At 32.2% G+C, this 24,519-nt stretch overlaps 4 protein-coding genes across 4 annotated transcripts in view; 3 read left to right on the forward strand and 1 right to left on the reverse strand.

Moving 5' to 3' along the window:
• Positions 1-1,141: 1,141 nt before the first annotated feature.
• Positions 1,142-2,580, reverse strand: LOC112521640 (delta(12) fatty acid desaturase DES8.11-like). Its single transcript, XM_025130615.1, has 2 exons — positions 2,543-2,580; positions 1,142-2,461 (listed from the first exon to the last, which is right to left on the reverse strand). The coding sequence occupies exon 2, from the start codon at positions 2,435-2,437 to the stop codon at positions 1,307-1,309; it is 1,131 nt and encodes a 376-aa protein (XP_024986383.1). The 5' UTR covers positions 2,438-2,461; positions 2,543-2,580; the 3' UTR covers positions 1,142-1,306.
• A 2,051-nt stretch (positions 2,581-4,631) lies between these two features.
• LOC112521958 (delta(12) fatty acid desaturase DES8.11-like) lies at positions 4,632-5,877 on the forward strand. The gene has a single exon (XM_025130982.1). The coding sequence runs from the start codon at positions 4,632-4,634 to the stop codon at positions 5,760-5,762; it is 1,131 nt and encodes a 376-aa protein (XP_024986750.1). The 3' UTR covers positions 5,763-5,877.
• An 8,873-nt stretch (positions 5,878-14,750) lies between these two features.
• Positions 14,751-24,519, forward strand: part of LOC112521908 (delta(12) fatty acid desaturase DES8.11-like) — a 15,312-nt gene continuing 5,543 nt past the window's right edge. The window contains exons 1-2 of the mRNA XM_025130914.1: positions 14,751-14,776; positions 14,869-16,019. Coding sequence (XP_024986682.1) covers positions 14,893-16,019 — 1,127 coding nt within the window. The 5' untranslated portion in view covers positions 14,751-14,776; positions 14,869-14,892. The remainder of the gene's footprint in view (positions 14,777-14,868; positions 16,020-24,519) is intronic.
• LOC112521909 (delta(12)-fatty-acid desaturase-like) lies at positions 22,871-24,158 on the forward strand. The gene has a single exon (XM_025130915.1). The coding sequence runs from the start codon at positions 22,914-22,916 to the stop codon at positions 24,042-24,044; it is 1,131 nt and encodes a 376-aa protein (XP_024986683.1). The 5' UTR covers positions 22,871-22,913; the 3' UTR covers positions 24,045-24,158.

Raw genomic sequence — 24,519 nt, forward strand, 5'->3', positions numbered from 1 at the left:
TTTAGACATTCAACAAACTTAATGTTGTTATAGTGAAATGCTATGACTATTAATATTTTCTATCAACCAAAGAACAACAATAAATGAGAGTCTTTTTGATTGATAGATTCAGTCGTCATCCATGATCTATCAACATAATTCATATTTTTTGGCACATCCATTTGTTGTTGTTGCAAAAATGATTACGATAATTTTGTCCTATTAATTAGATTCTTTGTCATCATTTTTTAGTGGTGATTCTCTTTTGGTAAACTATAATATAACTGATACAAACGTAAGCTCAACAACATTATATAAAATTAACACATTATTGATATGTAATAAACACTAATATATATATATATATAATAGATTTGTATATTTACATATAGATATAAATAAAATTTAATCAAAGTTATATATATTAACGGCGGGTTAGTGAGTTGGGTTGGGTTGAGTTGAGTTGGCTAACCCAATTTCAACTCTATTAATTGACGGTTTATCGGGTTGACAGTTTGACGGGTTAAGTTTAATTGGGTTTTTAGTAGATTGGATTAAAGGAGTTGAGCAGTACGATGGTTTTATACACCCCTAATTGATGTCTCCAAGCCTTATACGAATCCGTTTATCAAATATATCCAAATCGTTATGATAATTTTTTAACCGTAATGTAGATAAACAATGATATTGTTAATATCATATTTCAGGAATTTCAAAACCACGTACAAATCCGTTTATCAAATGTATCTAAATTGTTGCTTGATCTAGTTTATATGTTTTTATCTGTATTCAATATTGGTTAATTTATGATCTAATGGTGTTAATCACTAGTTATGATATACATATGGTTGTAATTTTTTATGTAGTTAATTACAAGTGATATTCTAGCATTACACTTATGAWTGTRATTTTTTATGTAGTTAATTACAAGTGATATTCTAGCATTACACTTATGATTGTGATTTTTTATGTTACTAATCACATGTGATTAGTTTTTTTTTTTGTGTTGGATTAAGTGGATGATACGTGATGTGGGTCAAATCATACATGACTTGATCATTTAAAGCATGAAAATAATAACAATAAAAAAATATAGTGAAAATATCTATTTGTATGATAATTGATAAGTGTTTCACATCATTAAAATAGAAAAGCAAATGACACGAAAATAAAACTAGTACCAGAATATATTCCAACTAACATATTTCATGGAACCCTGGTTCACACGAAAAAGGGCATAAAACAGTTACAAGATGAAGATTGGAGTGCAAATATTGGCACAATTATTGGAGCTTCTTGGATGTATACAGAGCATTAGTTTTGTAGTCTATTTACGAAACCAATAAACACCACTTTTCTCTTCACCTTCGTCTGGTTCAACATAAATGCAATTCTTTGTTTCTCTCCAGAAAGCCTTTAGGATAGGGGTATCGTCATATTTGTAGTAGTCACCTAAGATGGGCTTGACAGCCTTTGTCGCCTCTACTGTATGATAATGTGGAATGGTTGATATCAAATGGTGGAGAACATGAGCACAAGTTACATCATGAAAGACATGGTTCAAGATTCCGTAATCCCTGTCAACTGTTGACATAGCACCTCTTAACCAATCCCATTCTCTTGAATCAAAGTGAGCAAGAGAAGGATGACTATGATGCAGAAAAGTGAAGAAGATGAAATGAGCATTCATCACCAATAAAGGTGCGCCATAGATGCAAAACAACCATGTTGCACCTGTGGTTGCTGCAATCTGGTAAAGTGCGTAGATAGCTACAAGCATTCCAGCATTAGAGAGCCAAACTAGTTTGCGCTCACTGTCATTGAACAACGGACTTTGTGGGTAAAAGTGGCTTACAAACCCATCATATGGCCTTCCATGAATATTGAAGGTAAAGTACATGGGAAAGCTGAGAAGTAACCTAACGAAAGTCATGAACAAGTTGCCAAGTGGGTTGTTGAGAATTTCAGAGTAAAAGGTATCAGCCTTCCTTTTGGGGATCCATACCTCATCGTATTCCATTGAATTGGTGTGAGCATGGTGGCTACGGTGACTGTATTTGAAAGAAAAGTATGGGGTGAGGAAAGAGGAGTGGACTACGAAACCAATTGCATCATCAAGCCATTGATAATCGCTGAAGCTATGGTGGCCCAAATCGTGACCTATGCTCCATATGCCCATAAAACTACTACCTTGGCAGAACCAATAAATTGGCCATGCTATGTAGGCAAGGGGTTTAGGGAGAAGAGGAATGTAATTTGATGCGAGTTGGTAAAAGGTAAAGCAAATGGCGATGTCACCGAAAAGGTAGTACAAAGAACGTGAGAGATCACGTTTGAAACAGTGTTGTGGTATTGCTTTCTTGAGATCACTAATCTCGAATGGAGGTTTTTTGACGGGAACACGTTTTAGAACATTTTCGTTTGTGGTAGCATCGTTCATCCTGCCACCCGCTCCCATCTTTCCGTTTTCAAGGAAAAGAACCTGCAAGAGAAGAAATCAGTGTGTATTTATTAATTCATGTGAAGCACAAAATGGTTTAGATCTCAAAGACCAAATAGATACCTAAAGAGAGGCTTTGAGCTGTTCTTCTGGTTTGTTGTGGAATTAGACGAAAGGAGGGTACATTATATAGTTGGGGTTTGGGCTGGTGGCTTAGTTTTTTTTTTGTTTAATATTAATTTCTTTAAGAGTAGTTTGTTTGCTTGTGATTGCGTTGCACTATTCACAGTAAGCAGTCAAGGTACTTACCTAACCACCAATCTTTTGTATGTATATGACAGACCACTTGTGCATTATATCTAGTCTATCGACATATCGTGGCTTGGCTTACAAAAATGCATGTTTTGATTATTTTCCGCTGTCCAAAAACTAATCAACTTATTCGGTCCATGATTCAGAAAATTACTCTATTTCTGTCCATCTTGGCGGCTATCGACCCATCTCATGGACCGATACATTTTTACCAAAAACGAGGTTATATTTTCTAAATATTTTACATCCCACAGGTATTTTTTAATCAATATTTTTAACAAAAATATTATATAAATATTAAAAGGATACTTTTACAATAAAGTATAATAAAGGGAAAATTGTATCAAATTGAAATCAACTTTCATCTAATTCTTATTTTGGGGAACCAATTTTCAAAATCGTTATTTTAGGGAACCAACTTGCACCTGATTTCTATTTTGGGGAACCAACTTTCAAAATCGTCATTTTGGGGAACTAACTTGCACCTGATTCTTATTTTGGAGAACCAACTTGCACCTGATTTCTATTTTGGAGAACCAACTAGCACCTGATTCCTATTTTGGGGAACCAACTTGCAAAATAATTATAGAAAAATTAACTAAAATTCGTTTTTTTTAAAAATTAATGCAATAAAATATATTTTTCATTTTAAATCTCGTTTTTTTTTAATTCAGATATTAAATTGAACATTTTTAAAAAAAAAATCCAAATTACCACAATAAAAATTATTTTTTACTAATAAAAAAACCAATTTAATAAAAAAAATAAAGTAAATTAATATCATTTGTTAAGAATGACGAAGTCCACGTGTAAAAATTAAAGTAAAAACAAAAGGCTAGTAGTTGCAGACATATATACCATGAGCAAATAAAGATGGAAGGTTGGGGAAATTTACTTAAATTAACATTATCCACATTTAAATTTATCTTTTAACTATTTTTTTTTTGAATTTATTTAAATGTCACTTTAAATTCACAATATTAAAAAAATCCATTCTTTAGATTGTGTGTCTAAAATCATAATCTATTATATCAAATCGAAATGATAAAATGCACTTTCTAATTCTATTAAATGATTTTAAATCAATATATATATATATATATATATAATAAAGAATGTATAAACAAATTTTTTTTTAACGGCTTCGCCTCAGCGGTAGAGGCACAAGGTTTGATCACGGTTGACTTTATCGGGACCCCGGATCGAACCCACTCCACTATACCCCCTAATTAATTCGATAGGGCTGCTTTCACCAAATCCCCAAGGAAGAAACCCTCRGGTGAGGCTCGAACTCGAGACCTCATGTATAAACAAATGATGATACATATCCAAGAAATTGGAAGTTAGCACTCACAAGTTGACCCAATATTGTTATCTGGCCAATAACCTAGGAGCACACAAATTGGAGTAGTGACTCTTGATAAACAACGAAAATGAAGCAACCAAATTAAACTGCTCATTAGATGGGACCCAGAACCAAATATTGATCTAAAATAGCTGTGGCTGTAAGCACCCAACCTTGACCGATTATTATCTCAGGGGGTAGCAGGAAGAATCAAATTAAATAATGTAACGAAATGCATTAATCTAGCACATGGAAATATACTATTACTAGTACGTAATTTGGTCAACACTCGCTCATTGCAAGTACCAAGGGGAATAACACCCAACAAAAAAAAATGTTTAAAGATAAATTAATAAATAAGCATCCAAACTTCATGTATAAAATCAGCCGTGGCTTCCACTATTTCGCAAACACACCCTCAACATAGCGAAGCTCAACCTTCTCTTCTAGGTATCTACTTGATCTTGACATCCAAGCTATTTTATTCATGCTTCAAATGGATCCACCAATGCATACTAATTCTCTTGTTTTGCAGGTTCTTTTCTCAACGTTAAGATGGGAGCCGGTGGTCGGATGAATGACGCTACCACCGACATAAATGTTCTCAAACGTGTGCCCACCGAAAAAACTCCTTTCGAGATTAGTGATCTCAAGAAAGCAATACCACCACATTGTTTCAAGCGATCTCTTACAACCTCTTTCTACTACCTATTCCGTGATATTTGCATATGCTATACCTTTTATCACCTCGGATCAAATTACATTCCCCTCCTCCCAAAACCCCTTGCCTACATAGCATGGCCACTTTATTGGTTTTGCCAAGGTAGTAGTTTTATGGGTATATGGAGCATAGGTCACGATTTGGGACATCATAGCTTTAGCGAATATCAGTGGCTTGATGATGCACTTGGTTTTGTCGTCCATTCCTCTTTCCTTACTCCATATTTTTCTTTCAAATACAGTCACCGTAGCCACCATGCTCACACCAATTCAATGGAATACGATGAGGTGTGGATCCCTAAAAGGAAGGCKGATACCTTGTATTCTGAAGTTCTCAACAACCCACTCGGCAACTTGTTCATGACTTTTGTTAGGTTACTTCTTAGCTTTCCCATGTACTTCACCTTCAATATTCATGGAAGGCCATATAATGGGTTTGTAAGCCACTTTTACCCACAAAGTCCAATGTTCAATGATAGTGAGCGCAAGCTAGTTTGGCTCTCTGATGTTGGAATGCTTGTAGCTTTCTATGCACTTTACAAGGTTGCAGCAAACACAAGTGCAACATGGTTGTTTTGCATCTACGGGGCTCCTTTGTTGGTTATGAACGCTCATTTCATCTTTTTCACTTTTCTACATCATAGCCATCTTTCCCTTGCTCACTACGATTCAAGAGAGTGGGATTGGATTAGAGGCGCTCTATCCACAGTCGATAGAAACTATGGAATTCTAAACACTATTTTCCATGATGTAACTTGTGCTCATGTGGTGCATCATTTGATTTCAACTATTCCGCATTATCATACAGTTGAGGCCACCAATGCTATCAAACCCATTTTAGGTGACTACTACAAATACGATGATACACCAATCCTAAAGGCTTTCTGGAGAGAAACAAAGGAATGCATTTTTGTTGAACCAGATGAAGGTGCAGAGAACAGTGGTGTTTATTGGTTCCGTAGGTAGATGTCATAACTAATTACCTTGTTATTTTTGAGTTTTATCTCCATTTATCAATTACGAGTTGGTTTCGTGATATAAATGTATTCATATCTATGTGGATTTATTCCGTATTTCCATATTCGATATTGTTTTACGATATAATTTTAATGATACATGTTATAACACACATATCAATGTGGAATTCTGCTATTACTACTTAGTTTCATTATGGTTCTCTTTACTGTTTTCCTCTTTTTGGCTACACAAAGTCAATTTAAAGTCTTCTGTATTTAAGAATACAAATGTCATTGAAGATTGAAGAAAGACTATTAACATTGTTTCCCCAGCATTCAGGCTTATCCAATTTATAGATTAAAAACCCAAAATTTCCACATACTTGGCCATATATCATACACATCTACATTATTCATATCCAAATTATCAATAGTCCTTTTTTGTTGCAATCGGACTCCGAATCTTTAATCTCATATATAAGCATTATAAGTTAGCCTAAAGGCTAAGTGAGACATTTTAATGAGCATTTTTAAATCATGAACACCATTCATAAACCTGCTAGTAACATGTTGAACTAGTTTTGGATAAAAAATCCTCACCATTATTGAAAATCCTTATGCCCATTAGTATGTAGTTTATCTGGAAAATATCAGTAACTTTGAAAGGACTCGAATCAGTGATCTAGGAAACATGGCGAGAGAGTGGAGAGCGATAAGGGAGATGAGAGCCTTTTGCCCCTTGGCAGAAGACAACCTTGGAGGTAAAGCGACCAACTTCTTCATCACGAACTTCCCAAAAGATTTTAATGAAGCGAGAGTTTGGAAAGAACTGCGAAAAATTGGCAGCTTAGTGGATATCTTCATTACAAAAGAAGATGAGTGTTTCAGGCAAGAGATTCGGGTTTGCAAGATTTGTGAGAGTGTCGAATGTGGGAGACTTAAAAAGAAAAATCAATGAGGTTTGGTGGGGTTCTAGGAGGCTAAGAGCCAACGTGGCTAGACTCAACCGGAAGAAGCAAGCAGAAGAGAGTTTCTTGGAATCTAGGAACACCCCTTTCTTCAGAAAAATAAATAACCAGTCGGAGACAAGAATGTGATTTAGAATAGGTCCTTCGTGGATGTTGTTACAAGCAACGCGAAGGGCTCTCCATCCTATGGGAATAAGCGAGGATGATAAAAAAGAGGTTGTTATCATACCCCTCACAATGAGAAAGCTTAGGAAGATCCTTGATGGGGGAAGCGAGCTCGTTAGACAAGGTAAAAAAGCAGAAGGCCTCTCGAACATAAGGATAAAGTATGTAGGAGGCATGCTCTTCCAACTAGAGTTCGAAGATTCCGAGAAAAAGCGTCGCTATTCAAATTGAATGGTCACTCGGCCTGGCATTTTGGGACAAGAACTGTAAATCGGACAAGAGGTTAGCCTGTCTCTCAATATACGGAGTCCCCTTGGACGCTTGGGATGATGAGGTGTTTTCAAACATAGCAAAAATCTTAGGGGGAAGTGTTATGTTCAGAAAACTGCAAAGGTCATCGGTGGTCCATAGATAAAGGGACAATTATCATTCTAACCGAGCATGCTGCCTGGATAAAAGGAGGCTTAGAGATAAGAGTTGACAAGAAAGTTTTCAAAATATCGGTGGTCGAAATCATACAAGACTCAGAGAGCATCCTTTCACGAACATTGGATGAAGACAAAGCTTCTGTTTTGGTCCGGGGGAGGAAGCATCGGATCAAAGCTTCAACTGGTTCGGCTTACCAGAGAATCGTCCAATACGTGGAGAAGGATGCAGGCGAACAGGAGATGATGGAGGAGGATGCGTATGGGAAACACGGGATAGAAGGCCGAAATTCGAAGCGTCTTCTCCTAGGAAGGCGAGAAGATGGTTGTGAATAATGATGGCCAAAATCAGGTCCTGGGTTGGGCAGAAGCCGATCCCAAGCCGGAATGGTGATACTCATAACTAGTCCCGGTCATCAAATTTGAGCCCATTTAACTTTATCCATAACCGGTTATGATAACCGGTCCCTATCCAAAAAAAAATTAATTTTTTAATTTTTTTAATGATAGATTTTTTGAATACATTATAAAATTTACAATTGGGTCACTCAAATACATTTTATTATAATCAAAATTACATTCAAATATCCAATTACATTCAAATATTCAATTATTTGAAAATACACTTATTCATCATCGGTATCTCATGTCGGATTGATTTGAATAGTTTCGGTCTCTTGAATTTTTGATGACCTCTTGGTTATCAAGGTTATCAATGTCGAATTCCTCGTCATCGTCATATTGTGAGTAAGTGTTGTCGGTATCAGTAGTTGGCAAAGTGTTGTCGGTATCGGTAATTGGCAGTATGCTTAGTCCCATGGCGATTTCATTTTCTTTCAAATTTTCTTCCACCTCTTCAATCTCCATTTCTAACGATGTCGTGTGTTGAATTATATCGACGCTATCCAAGTAATCTTTCAAACAAATGCAACCCTCCACGGACTCTGGGCTTAGTCTTGTCCGACATACCGAAATGGTCCTGCCACTAAGAAAAAGAACGGACTCCAAAGCTACGTTAATAGCTTGGATTGTTAGTATATCACATGTCATGCATGTCAAAACCGGTAATTGAGGTTGTTTTTTGTTTCCAAAAATCTAATATATCAATTTTTTTAAAATCTTCGACATCATTTGCGGGGTATACGACCACAAAGTTAGTATGCACATACATATTTAGTTCTTTTAAATCGTTATCAAATCTATTTTTTTTACTTGATTAAAATCCCGTTCATTAAATTAGTTATCAACTCTTTCCGACTTTGGCGATGACCACTAGAAGAACTAGAACCCGTAAATCCACGACTTAAAGAGCTTTGTTGTTGGTTTCCTCCACCATAAAAATGTTTATAATGATCAAATAAATCTTGAAAATTACGATTAAACAAACGTCTTTGTTTTGTTGAAAAAGAATTATCCGTAGTCGTATCTAAACCAAATATCACACATATTTGTGTAATTAAAACTTCAACACCGATAACATTTAAATACGGGTTTAACGCCGCAACATAAAGAAAAAAAAATGAGATGTTCATAAAATATTTTAACAATTTTTTTTCATTGAACTTATCAACCTTCCTCAATCGTGATGTTATTTGTTGTGCAATCTTACTTACCAAAATATATAATTGATTTAAAAGTAAAGGACTCGTTGGATGATAAATATCGGATAAAAGTGTTGTCGCATTTTTAAAATTGCCTAAAAGTAAATGGCTTGTTGTAAGTTGGTATCTTACACCATACTCCATGACACTTATATATATTGTTTAGAAGGCCAAAAAGACAAAAAAAAAAGGTGGGGGGGGGGGGGTCAAAAAACAGTCATCTAAACGTTCCTAACAGTTTAAAAACACAAGAAAAATGTTGTTAATGTACAAAATCATGCATGATTATGTGTGTGTATATATATATATATATATATGTGTGTGTGTGTGTGTGTATATATATATATATATTCATGTACAAAATCATACAGGTTCAAAAGTCGTGCGCTTCCATTTTTTTGGCGTTAATATAAGATCACATGTGATTTTCTATATTAACGACTTTTTTTTGTGTTCTTAAATAGTTAACTTCTCGTTTGAATGTATATGTATATATATATATATATATATATATACTAGGTTCGAACCCGTGTATTACACAGGGTATTTTGCAAGAATTAAATGAAAGCAGTATGGATTTTGCAAAGAATGTATAATAACATGAGTAAATATTAACAACTTGTAAAACAAAATTATAACAAAAACTAGAAGAAATTTGGCAAAAGTAAGTAGTTAAAATATTAATAGAATAACAATTATGTATTATAGATTACTAAAAAAACTTACATAGTTAATGTAATACAAATGTTGTCTTTCACCTCTGGCTTCAACTAGACTCGTGTTTTCATTATAGTAAGAGTCTGTCTTATTTACACTTAGGGGGAAATTGTTAGATTATATTTTGTAAAAGTATAAGTAAGAGTCTGTCTTAATTACAGATCCCATGCTGTATTCCAAGGAACAGCAAGGCTTGAGTGCCAAAAAGGTTAAGTGCTTGATGCAGAGATTCACTCCAGATACAGAGCCTCTGCATATTACATGTAGAGCTTCAATGAGACTCGTATTTTCATTCCTGTAAGAGTTTGTCTTATTTACACTTAGGGGTAGATTTTTAGACCACATCTTGTAAAAGTGTAAGTAAGAAGTCTTTTATTGTAGTCTTTAGGACTTAGTCTTTTCAACCGGGCTGGAACAACATCTCTCATGCAGAAGACATCAAGGGACAGAGCTCTTACTCAAGAGTTAAGTATCTCATGTAAGGAGCCCGTGCTGTATTCCAAGGAAGATCAAGGCTTAAGCGCCAAAAAGGTTAAGTGCTTGATTTTGAGCTTCACTCCAGACACAGAGCTTCTGCATAGTACATGCAGAGCCGCTTAGTCTCCTTCCCACCCGTGCATTACACTGAGTATTTTGCAAGAATTAAATGAAAGCAGTATGCATTTTACAAAGAATCTATAATAACATGAGTAAATATTAAAAGCTTGTAAAACAAAATTTATAACAAAATGTAAAAGAAATTAGGTGAAGGCAAGTAGTTAAAATATTAATAGAATAACAACCATGTATCATAGATTACTAAACACTTCTTTATATATAACATTCGTTGTTCTACTGCCAATAATACCATTATCATCCATAATTAATACTTTCAAACCTTGTTTGCTTTTAACTCTAGATAAAACAACATATAACTGATCATGGGTGAAGAGCGGTTGTCTTAGAAATAAACCAATTTTTGATAATGATTGTCCTTGGCTTTTATTTATAATCATGGCAAAACATACATCAATTGAAATTTGTCTCCTTCAAAATTTGAATGGAATCCTTTCATCTATAGGTGTCAAAGACATTCTTGGGATGAATGTCCGGCTTCCAATATTGCTTCCAGATATAATTTGTGCTTCTATCACCCGATTTCCCAATGATAACACCTGTAGTCTAGTTCCATTACATAATCCAAATTTCTGATCAATATTCCTTAGTAACATGATAGAAACACAAACTTTTAGTAAAATCTTATGGTTTGGTATCCATGATAATTTAAGACCATTTAAGACATTAGGAGAGTACAAAGTTTTATCAAACTGAACGTGAAGTTGCTCTGATTCACATAGTGTATCTGAACTTAAGTACTCCTTTTCATCTCCTGGGAACAATGATAGCAAACAATCATTTATTTCTTGAACGACTTCATGTTTTGGTGCAAGTATTGCCCTTTCTTGAAAAAAAGATGAATTGTTGATGTTTTCAAGAACTAAGGGATGGACAAATTGTATTAATGCAGATATAGGATCGACTGAATCAGTAATGAAAAGATCATGAGGTATCTCAATAACTGCCTCACCATCATTATCACCTCCAACTTTGCCTTCTCCTAAGTCCAAAATTCAGTTTGCAAAATCCCATGTTTTGTTCAATTTCAGAATATTCACTGTTTGCAGTTAGCTTCATGTTCTTAATTAACTTTAGGACTTTGCATTTTTCTCAAATGTAAGATGAGCTTAACGACGCATTTACAATGTCTTGTCTACTTGCGTTGGGAATAATCGGCAGAATTTGTCTGAAATCTCCTCCAAAAACAATTACCTTGCCACCAAAAAGCATTTGTGAGTCACTAATGCGTCGACTATTGAAAATATCGTTCATACTTCTATCCAATGCTTCAAATGCATGCTTATGAACTATTGGTGCCTCATTCTATATTATCAAAGTAGTCTTTTTTTATTAACTTCACAACATCATTGTCTGGCTTTATGTGACAAAGAGAATCTTCATTGATAATGAGAGAGATTTGAAAGCGAGAGTATGTCGTCCTGCCACCAGTAAGAAGTAAAGAAGCAATACCACTAGAAGCGACGTTTAAAACAATTTCTTCTTTAGATCTTATTGTTGCAGCCAATGTCTTCCATATGAATGTTTTACTTGTTCCGCCATGCCCATAAACAAAAAACACACCACCTTTGTTCTTTTCAACAGCGGTCATGATTTCGTCATAAATACCTTTTTGCTCATTTGTTAAAAGCAGTTACAAGCCTCTGGAACTCATCACGTAAATTATGATGGTTATAATCTAGCTCTTCCGTAATCAAACGGTTGTTTGAAGATTCAAGACAATCATTATCAGGATAATTTCTCAGGATGGAATAGTTACGGAGCAAAATCTTTTCAATTTCAAACAATGTTAGGTTCTTCACTTGTTCTTCATTGAGAGATAAATCTGTAAAAATATAATATAAATGTAAACAATTAATACATAAAATTAAACTTAAATACAATTTAAGGATCAAGAACATAATAGTTAACAAATACAAATACAATAAATTATTTAGAATTTAGATAATACTTGTATAAATCTATACTTAAGATATACAATTAACATACATGGAGACTTTAAAACAATTCGTTGATTGTAGAGAATGCCATCTGCTAAGTATTGCCATGTTTTTTGCCAAACAAACTCAGGTCTAGATAGACTGTTTGAAATCAGCATGGTTACAAATAAGAAGTGTAGATAAAAACCAGATGCGGTTAAATTTTCTTCTTCAATGACATCAATATATTCCTTGTCATCTCTAAAAGTCCAAGAGCATAACATGCACCTCTAAAAGTAAGAAATATTTTTCCATTTACTATACGAATGTCTTCGAATGATTTAGGACCTTTCACTTTATTCAAAAGAATTCTTAAATAATATGTTTCTCATAGAGTAGGAGAAACTGAATGAATCCGTCCAATTGAGAAGCCTTTTTTCCTTCGATCCTAACGTCGCTCCTCCAATTTTCACACAAACTTTTTAGGGAATTCAACGTAAGTGAGTTCTCGTGCTTCTTGATAAATTGGATTAAAATTCATCCAAGGTAAGACCATTGAGGACGCCACAGATGGTCTGTTTAGGATATTTTCAATATCATCTTCAGTACCAAATACCACTTGTTGGAAAGGAAGTCTTAAAACAGAAGGAGTCCCGTAATGAACATAGTACCCAAAAATACGCCATGAAGCTTCACATGCAGAAAGGTATCTACAATCATAAATAGTTAACTTCTCGTTTGAATGTGTGTGTGTGTGTGTGTATATATATATATATATATATATATAAGCGATCAAATGAAAACCATCCTCATACGTCGATTTCATTGTTTAATCTTATGAATTTTTTTCATGAAATTGTTTAATCTTGTAAAATTGTTTCATATAATACTTTTTTTTGATGAATTTGTTTCATATATTGTTATGAAATTGTTTCATATAATATTTAATGAAATTTTAATGAATCTGTTTCATGTATTTCTCTAAAATTAAAATAATGAAGATGATAATATCCATTATTAACACCCTCCACAATAAAAATGGTTAATCAATCTCATAATTACAAAAAAATGAACAAAATGAAAAATTATGATTGGTTGAATGAGGTTTTCACGGTTTTTACAAATTGAATGGTTTTTATTTGAACGCTCTCATATATATATAAAATCAAACATATTTTAACTTAGTTGGATAATAAATGTTTTCAATAATTCTTTAGTTGCTTAGAAATGTCCATGTCATCAAGAATCAATTTATAAAAAGAAAAAGCGATAATGATGTTCATCGCTTAACAAAATGTTGAAGCATTTTGAAAGATTCAATTTCATCTAACGAACATGTTTGACTTCACTTCCAAAGATTTAAAATCTTGTGCCTTATAAACCAATTTTCTCACATATTAAAATTTTCTTCTATACTAAAGAATGTTTCTTGCGGTTTTCTTTATGAAGATTTGTTGTGTTCTTTTATATGAATGTCTGATCTTTTTTCATGTGAACGTTTAGTCTTACAAAAGTTCAGTGTTTTGTTGTGAATGTTCAATATTTTCTGCTATAAAGATTCGTTAGTTTGCTTCTAAGTTCGGCAAGATTTTATGAAAACCTATACCAGTTGTGGGTGTGTTGTACATATGTATGTATAGCTAATAAATCAAGATTCAGCCCTGACTAACGTATATTTCCTTTTGAATTATGCCAAAACACACTCTAAATTCTTAATTTAGTTTTTTAAATTCATTTAAAAATATAATTTTGAATTTATTTGATGTGTTTTGTTAATTTTATTCACATTAAAAAAATAAGTAAACATTCAATCAGTAAATAATAAATTGTATTTTTGAAGTTATGTAGAATGAAAAGATTGTGGCATTTATTATTTGGCTCTAATATCCTACACAACTACTTAGAAGTTGAATTCTTTATCATCAGGACGATGTTAACTACCAAACTTTTGGATGCATTAATTAAATTAAACAAGAATGACTTTCACAAACTAAAATGTTACGACAAAACACCAGTGGTTGCATGCATATATAATACTAAAATTGACTACCGAGTACGACTAACATAAAACTATATATAATTATGCATGAGTTTAATGTTTTAGAATTTTATATATTATGATATGTAAAAACTATTATCATAATTTTTGTTTCAGATATTTGTTTCCATCTAAGCCTATAATTTAATATATTAATTTACATATATTTGTTTTACAATGTATTTATTTCGTATGTATTTTGGTTCACAAACGCATAAAAAATATACACATTATGAAACAAATATATATGAAACAAACATATTATAAAACAAATTTATGTTAACTAATACAGTAATCCAAGTTATTAATAAAAAAATGATGTAAAATATCAAAAGATACAACAATTCTCAAAATTACCATAATTTTATAAACAAACCATATACATATTTTATGTATATAATTAGATATTCAGAAAAGCCGCCAAACTTGAAATGGAAATTATTCTACGAAAACAACAAAGTGATGGATGTTACATGCGCAAATAGATGAGTGTGTAGGTCCCATAAATCCAACTATAAAACCTACACTACTTTCACTTAATTTTGAAGCAAAACAGCTCATTACATCTTCTTACAGGTATGTATATATTTTTGGGTACTTCAGATTCACTTAGAATTTCTTTTTCTAAATGTATGTATGAATTAATGTGTTGATATCTTATTTTGTAGGTTCATTTCTTTGGGAACAACAAGATGGGAGCCGGTGGCCGGATGAATGATGCTATCAACGACAAGAATGTTCTCAAACGTGTTCCCACAGAAAAAACTCCATTCGAGATCAGTGATCTCAAGAAAGCAATACCCCCGCATTGCTTCAAGCGATCTCTTACGACCTCCTCCTACTACCTCTTCCGTGATATTTGCATATGCTATACGTTTTACCAGATCGCATCAAATTACATTCCTCTTCTCCCTAAACCCCTTGCCTACATAGCATGGCCGGTTTATTGGTTCTGCCAAGGTAGTAGTTTTATGGGTATATGGAGCATAGGTCATGATTTGGGCCACCATAGCTTTAGCGAATATCAATGGCTTGATGACATACTTGGTTTCATCGTCCATTCCTCTTTCCTCACTCCATACTTTTCTTTCAAATACAGTCACCGTAGCCACCATGCTCACACCAATTCAATGGAATACGATGAGGTATGGATCCCTAAAAGGAAGGCTGATACCTTGTATTCGGAAGTTCTCAACAACCCACTCGGCAACTTGTTCATGACTTTTGTCCGGTTACTTCTCAGCTATCCCATGTACTTCACCTTCAATATTCATGGAAGGCCATATAATGGGTTTGTAAGCCACTTTTACCCACAAAGTCCGTTGTTCAATGACAGCGAGCGCAAACTAGTTTGGCTCTCTGATGCTGGAATGCTTGTAGCTATCTATGCACTTTACAAGGTTGCAGCAACCGCAGGTGCAACATGGTTATTTTGCATCTACGGAGCTCCTTTGCTGGTTATGAATGCTCATTTCATCTTCTTCACTTTTTTGCATCATAGCCATCCTTCCCTTGCTCACTACGATTCAAGAGAGTGGGATTGGATAAGAGGTGCTCTATCCACGGTCGATAGAAACTACGGAATTTTAAACACTGTTTTCCACGATGTAACTTGTGCTCATGTGGTGCATCATCTGATCTCAACTATTCCACATTACCATACAGTAGAGGCCACCAATGCTGTCAAGCCCATCTTAGGTGACTACTACAAGTACGATGATACACCGATCCTAAAGGCTTTCTGGAGAGAAACAAAGGAATGTATTTTTGTGGAACCAGATGAAGGTGCAGAGAAAAGTGGTGTTTATTGGTTCCGTAGGTAGATTCCGTAAACCATACGACATACATATACTTGAGTGAAGCCTTGATGGATGATTGGATATGTAATCCCTTGTTTGTGTATGTTATTATCCCTTTCCTTAATAATGGTTATCGGCTGGTTTCATGATATAACATTGTAATGATATATGTTAATGAAGATATTTTCTGTTACTCCCTTAACTATAGGGATTTTGATTTAATACTATTATAATTTAATTCTATTTTAAAACTTGAATTTGGTCCAATGATCGAAAGTGAGTTACGAGTTGGTGTGCTAACTTAGAGCAACCACAGTACCGTTTAGAGCAGGGTCGGTCCTAAAATTTTTGATGCCCTGTGCGAAAATAATAAAAAATGCCCCTAAGCCTATTTTTGTAAGTCAATAAAACAATGAAATATGCGATGTTTTAAAGAGTTTATAACATATTCAAACTAAGTACCTCATCCTGATGTTGATTTTTATTAACTATAATTAAAAAAAAATACAATGGAGGGGACATAAAAACCAAAATCCCGAATACAAAATATAAAATGATAAAATGATAAATTATGGATTAAGATCGTGTTTTCTTCTTTTCCAGTTTTCCCTTTTCCAAATTGAAATTAACAAAATAAAAACTTTATTTCAATATATGAAACTTAAAAGACAAGGAAAACTATAATTAGTTTTTAAATAAAATAGTAAATTAGATCCAAATTGTTGTCATAGTAAGCAAAAAGTAAAAACTTAAAAGTTACAGGTCTGACGACTAAAGGCTAAACGTTTATCTGTCAGCAGCTTAATAAGTTTAATGGAACTAACAACTTATTCACTCAACTCTCAACTATGCATGACTGTTTCGTAGTGGCTTAATGATATAGAAAGTGACTTATCCATTAAACTTCTAGGGGGAACTTTATAGAAAACAATTTTTTTTGCCAAACATGTTTCTTTCAACTAAAAAAACGCTCTTTACATTTATGAAAAAACTCTTCCAAACAAAAACTTTTTCAACTTATACAAACAGATTAATTCATACAAACAACTTTATACAAACAAAAACTTTTCCAACTTTTTCCAACGATATGCATTCAGTATTCATCACTACTAAGCCTTGGGCCTGTTTTTATAGTTAAAGTTCAGTGGTCAAATTCTTAAATTATTAAACTCAAAACTAGTAATAAAGGATAATTTGATGCCCCTTTAAGCTTTGATGCTCTGTGCGGCCGCACGGGCTGCACGTGGCCAGGGCCGGCCCTGGTTTAGAGTCATTTGTAAAATAGGGTACATTTTCAACATTCTTCGTATAAATGGGTCTTCTTTAAACGCTTTGCAAATTTGGGTCTAATTACGTCACTCGATCAACATTACAAAAAGAGGTTACACCAACTCATTGATTTTAAAGTATCTCCAACAACTTTTTTAAAATGAAGTAAATGAATAAAAATAAGGATTTTGAGCCAATATTTTATTCTAAAAACTTGTTAAAAATTATTTCCAAAATAAAGAAAATAATTTTTCTTCCAAGTATGGAAATAACACCAAAAATGATTATCAATTAAAATCACCAATACCAAACTTTAAAGATAAATATTTAGAGAGAGAAATATTTTTTTAATATATAAATGAACTATTTTAATATATATTATAATCAATGGTGAATTCTTTAACATAGGAAAGTTATCGAAGATAAATGTAATTTTTTTAGAAATTTTAACATTTGATTCTCCATTTTAAATAATCTATTGAAAATGCTTTTAGTTTAAAGTTTCATATATACTCCTTTCATTTACAATGATTTTTAATATACACTTTTCTTATTTTTTTTAACTTTCATCTTATAAATTTATATTTTATGTATAAGTTTAATTATTAGACAAATGATTATATTTATATATAAAATTTGATAAGATATGTATAGATTTAATTAAGATATTAGAAGATTAAATAACCTTTTGCACATTCAGATAAAATAAAACATAAATACACATAATTCTTGTAAACCTACACCTATATATCATATTAGACCCACAAGGTCAAATACCATGCAAATAATTCTTATCCGAATGAACCCTTAAGTTTTAAGTCATCTAGAACCAACCATAGTTATTCTAGACGTGAACGTGTTATGAAATCCAACTATTTCTTTATTCTCCAGAACTTTTTAGATCACAATATGTAAATATAACATTTAGATAAAATTCTTATGATTCCAGAAAGTCAAGGGTCACCTTGATCGAAGGTATACTTGATTTTATATCATTTTTATAGAATTCTTGCGCTAAGCTGTCAAAAATCCGACGAGCTTGAGAGACTCACAATTTTGGCCAACTTAAAACCAAAATTAGGTTTCTATCACGTGATCAGAAATCGTAAATCTCAAGCTTTTCAGAAACTTAATTATTGCACACTTCATTTAGATAAACGAACGATTTGTTACGATTTTTACAGATGACATGAAAGTTATTGATTTTTTTCACAACGTAAATGATTGCATCTTTGCTTACTACCATGGGCTTAAGGTCTATTTCTCAACATTCATTCATCCACTAATTCATTCCTTAACATCTCATGATACTGAACCTATATTAACATAAAATATTTGTATAGAATCATACCTTAAACGATGGTTTCTTCTCCAAAACTTTCTGCATAATAGGCTTGTTCTTGGGCTTATATGAACACCAACATTTTCTTTACGTGCTTCATTGGTTGGACTTAATGTGACATTGCTTCTACTTCTCAAAAGAAAACCAAGGAGAATAGGTGATGATACTTGCCCTTTATGATTATATCCATCACCAGAGTTTAACTCCTACTCAACCACCCTTGAGAGATATTAGGAGCCGTGGGTTTACCGCACCAAGTCTTCTAAACCAAGTCAACATCATTCAATATCATCCCTCTTCAATTCTTTTATTTTATCGCCACATTTGATCCTTCCACATTAGTACTATCATTCAGGTTCCGATCCTAAGGCATGAGAGACCTCTAATTCTCTCTCTAGTGCTAAGGACCGACACTTGAACTAACTTTTCTTCTTACTCTTAAAAGAACCATTATTAGAGAGAGTTTTGAGTTATTCTAATAACCTCATTCTTTGTTATTTTTATAGAAGTTGGTGTGAAATAATATTTCTGTTGGTTTTTTATATATTTTATTGACATGATAATTATTATTGATATTGAAAAAATAAATGTAATCTATAAAATAGATTTCTATACAAACTATCGTTATGAAATTTTATATAAACTCTCATTGTGAAGTTTTGTGTGTATGTGCCATTTATTTATTAATTAATTCACAAACACACAACTACTGCTATGTATGAAGTTTTGAAGTATTTATATAAACTATCGTTATGTAGATTTCTTTATATATTTACATAGTCAACTAGAATTTAAATCAATTATTGTATTCTTTCTAGGAACCATATTAGGTTGTCTGTTTTAGACTATCTTTGTCAAGCTAGCTCATAAGTTAGTACAACTACTTGACAACTGATAAGTTAACTGTTAGCTTATAAACAGGCGGGTAGCTGATAGGCTAGCTTATTAACAAATCATTTTGATAAAACTAACTGATAAGAATATAAAATAATTAAAAATAGCATTTTCAAAAATTAATTAATTATAATATTTTAAAATATAATTAAAACAAATTTCAAATAATATGATATATTAACTAATACAAAGAAGATGGTAAAAAAAATTAAAAAAACATAATATATTGATTAAAAGAATTTCAAATTGGTTATTATATACATAAAATACTTGGATTTGTCAAAACAAATTCTAGAAAAATCTGTTATTTATGATTTTACATAACCATTCCATATAATGTGAATAAAAATAAAAATGGTCTACCTCATATATCCTAATTAATTAATAAGTTTCAAAAATATATTTAATAATTAAATTAAAAATTTTATCTAAATTATATAATATATTTTTATTATCTATACAATAAATAAGTATAAGTTTAATTTTTACATTAAATAAACATCATTAATATTCTCATAAGGTTTAAGTCATTACGTCTTTTCGTAAATTGATGGCGACTCGTTTGGTCTTTGCCTATTTAGCCCTGTGTGATCCGCATGTTGTATTTTATATTAATTTATTATAATATTAACCTTTTTATTGATGGTATTGATATATTCTACTATTTTTTTAATGACAAAGTCACAAAAGCCAAAAGAAAACAACTGATACACTTCAGTTTTTATAATTAATATAAATGTTCGATTAAATTTAGTAAATCATAAATTAATTAATTTTTGCCTAACAAAACAAATATTGTAATCAAAATTTGCATCACCTTTATAGTTTTTTGGTTCTATTTTAGGTTTTTAGATGCTCATTTTTTTCCTGATATTTGTAAAGAAACGTATTTGGAGTATATATATATATATAGTTGGTTCAAATATGCAGCTAGTGTACATRTGAACACAATATGAACACTTGTGAACATTTCTTTAACAATTACATATGAATTTGAATTCTGATTTTAGTCGTAGACGATTTTAACCTTTTCATTCTCATTGTTGTCGATCTGTTTTCCAATAGGTTTATCCATATTACTCGGACGATATCGAAATCTTTATAATCGGAAATTCTTTAACAATTACAAAATCAATATCATTATAGATATAATAAATCAAAATTACAAAACATGATCACGTATAAAAAGATATCAATATTATATAATCATCAATTATTAAGATTTTTAGATCTGCAACTCCCAATTAATTATTTGGGAGTTACATAAATGACAAATTACTTAATTACCCTTGTCATTAATATATGAGTTATATGTGAACATAAAGAAAAGATGGAATATGATTGGTTGAGCTTGGTTAATAAAGTTAACACAAAAATCTTGGTTAGTATTTGAACTAATCCCTATATATACATATATATATATATATATGTGTGTATATATATACATATATATATATATACATATATATATATACATATATATATATATATAAGAGTGTTCAAATGAAAACCATCATCATTTGTACAAACGTACAAGCTACTATCATACGTTAATTTCATTGTTTAATCTTATGAAATTTTTTCATTGAATTGTTTAATCTTGTGAAATTTTTTCATATAATACTTTTTTATGAATTTGTTTCATATATGGTTATGAAATTGTTTCATATAATATTTAATGAAATTTTAATAAAACTGTTTCATGTATTTCTCTAAAATTAAAATAATGAAGATGATAATATCCATAATTAACACCATCTACAATAAAAATGGTTAATCAACCTCCAATAATTACAAAAAATAAACAAAATGAAAAATTATGATTGACTGAATGTGGTTTTCACAGTTTGTACAAATTGTGTGGTTTTTATTTGAATGCCCCTCTCTCTCTCTCTCTCTCTCTCTCTCTCTCTTTATATATATATATATATATATATATATATATATATATAATCAAATAAGAACTAATTAGTTTGTGGTAACCGTGGGGTCCAATCACAACCACAAATCAATAGATAAATTAGGAAATTTATAATTTTGGTAATTTTTAATTAAAATTTTAATGTAAGGATATTTTAGGTATTTTCTCTCATCTCTCATATCTCCTCTCTCCTATCTCCTCTCTCCTCTCTTCTCTCTCCGTCCCCCGGCCTCCAGCCACCGTCCTCCGATGATACCATAATGGTATCACAAGGCATCTTATATATGTTTGGGTTCACATTGAGATCATTTGTGTGGTCGATCAGATATGTAACATAGTGGTATTACAATGCATCTTATATGTACTTGAGTATCAGACTGTAGTATCACCGGAGACGATGGCCGAAGGCCGGAATACGGGGACGGAGAGAGAAGAAAAAATATCTAAAATGTCCTTGCATTAAAATTTTAATTAAAAATTACCAAATTTATAAATTTCTTAATTTATCTATTGATTTATGGTTGAGATTGGATGTCACGGTTACCGTAAACTAGTCAGTTCTCCCTTGAATGAATTCATATATATATATATATATATATATATGTGTGTGTGTGTATTATATGTATTAAAGTTTATTTATATAATCAATTTTATCCGTTCAAAATTTAATAAAAGCAATCAAATAACTTTTTAATTAAGTTGATGCCAAATAAAAGTTTGTTGCATATTTGAAATTGATCAATTTGCATTGTTGTGATAACATGTCACTGTGATTGATGATTTTGTTAGGAAAAATTGCTTTTAATATAATAAGAAACTATTTTAGTGTATTATTCCAATTTAAAAACAATGTAATTGATATGATTATGCACGTGATTATATCTGTAGTTGATAAATTAATTTAGTAATTGTTATTTATATCTCTTCCTCCTTTGTATACCCCTTACTTTTTGTTTGTTAACTTTTCTCCCTTACTCACATGCCCTTTATAGAACACAACTTATTTTATTTAAATATATAATTAATAACCACACACATGACACAACTAATGGTGTTTTGTCCTTACACTGTGACTTAATTAAACAAAAAACGTGGTCAACTAAAATCACCTACGTTATTGTTTTATTTTATGGATCCATAAATAAATATAATAAGTTCTATGTTGTCATTTTATGTAGCATCTCGTACACCATGAATTTATTTAAAAAAGAAGAATACGACGTCTAATATTTATTTTAATAATCAGATGTTACAAATAATTGGATATTTAATTTATACTTTTAGTAATTTAAAGCTAAAAAACATTGAAAACAATAATATACTATCTTCATAAAAGTAGCCCACATACCTTGACCGTTTAATCATTTTCACTTACCTCAGAAGCAATTATAAATGGTACTTCAGTTTCGCTTATAACTTGAATATTGCATCATAACTTCTCTTAGTGATTTCTTCTTTCACAGGTTGTTTGCTTTTGGAGACGATAAGATGGGAGCAGGTGGTCGGATGAATGATACTACTACTGAAAAAGATGTTCTCAAACGTGTTCCCACCCAAAAACCTCCATTTGAGATCAGTGATCTCAAGAAAGCAATACCACAACATTGTTTCAAAAGAGATCTCCCACGTTCTTTGTACTACCTTTTTGGTGACATCGCCATTTGCTTTACCTTTTACCAACTCGCATCAAATTACATTCCTCTTCTCCCTAAACCCCTTGCCTACATAGCATGGCCCATTTATTGGTTCTGCCAAGGTAGTAGTTTTATGGGTATATGGAGCATAGGTCATGATTTGGGCCATCATAGCTTTAGCGAATATCAGTGGCTTGACGATGCAATTGGTTTCGTTGTCCACTCCTCTTTCCTCACTCCATACTTTTCTTTCAAATATAGTCATCGTAGCCACCATGCACACACCAACTCAATGGAATACGATGAGGTATGGATCCCCAAAAGGAAGGCCGATACCTTCTATTCTGAAATTCTCAACAACCCACTCGGCAACTTGTTCATGACTTTCGTTAGGTTACTTCTCAGCTTTCCCATGTACTTCACCTTCAATATTCATGGAAGGCCATACGATGGGTTTGTAAGCCACTTCTACCCACAAAGTCCGTTGTTCAATGACAGTGAGCGCAAACTAGTTTGGCTCTCTAATGCTGGAATGCTTGTAGCTATCTACGCACTTTACCAGATTGCAGCAACCACAGGTGCAACATGGTTGTTTTGCATCTATGGCGCACCTTTACTGGTGATGAATGCTCATTTCATCTTCTTCACTTTTTTGCATCATAGTCATCCTTCTCTTGCTCACTTCGATTCAAGAGAATGGGATTGGTTAAGAGGAGCTATGTCGACAGTTGACAGAGATTACGGAATCTTGAACCATGTTTTTCATGATGTAACATGTGCTCATGTGCTTCACCATTTGATATCAACTATTCCACATTATCATACTGTAGAGGCGACAAAGGCTGTCAAACCCATCCTAGGTGACTACTACAAATACGATGATACCCCAATTCTAAAGGCTTTTTGGAGGGAAACAAAGAACTGCATTTATGTCGAACCGGATGAAGGTGCAGAGAAGAGTGGTGTTTATTGGTTCCGTAAATAGATGGCATAACTGATTGTGCTCTCGTTTTTTTCCTTTTACGTATAATGCATGGCTATTGTTTGGCTTTATGATATAATCGTACGACATATGTTATATATCGTTGTTTTTCTCTATTAGTCGTTTTATTTTGTATTTCATTCTACTATTCTTCTTTTGGTTACGAATGACATCGTTTAGCGGCCAATATAAATTTACATACATTACCACCGTAGGAAAACATTTCTGGAGATAATATCTATACTATATTATAAAGCATTTAGCTAAAACTCTTAAAAACTCTTAAAACTCTTAAACCAGATTTCATCTCTATTCGATTTCATCCCATATCTGAATTCGTGTAACTAACTGCAGATAAATACAATCAAATACATGATAAACATCTAATTTTAAATATAAAAAATCTAAAATATAATTAGGATAATCATTGAGTTCTAACAGAATACTTTATTATTATCTTTATAAAATGTTATATTAT

The sequence above is a fragment of the Cynara cardunculus genome (assembly GCF_001531365.2).
Source record: "Cynara cardunculus var. scolymus isolate 2C chromosome LG 11, CcrdV1, whole genome shotgun sequence".
Taxonomy (NCBI): Eukaryota; Viridiplantae; Streptophyta; class Magnoliopsida; order Asterales; family Asteraceae; genus Cynara; species Cynara cardunculus.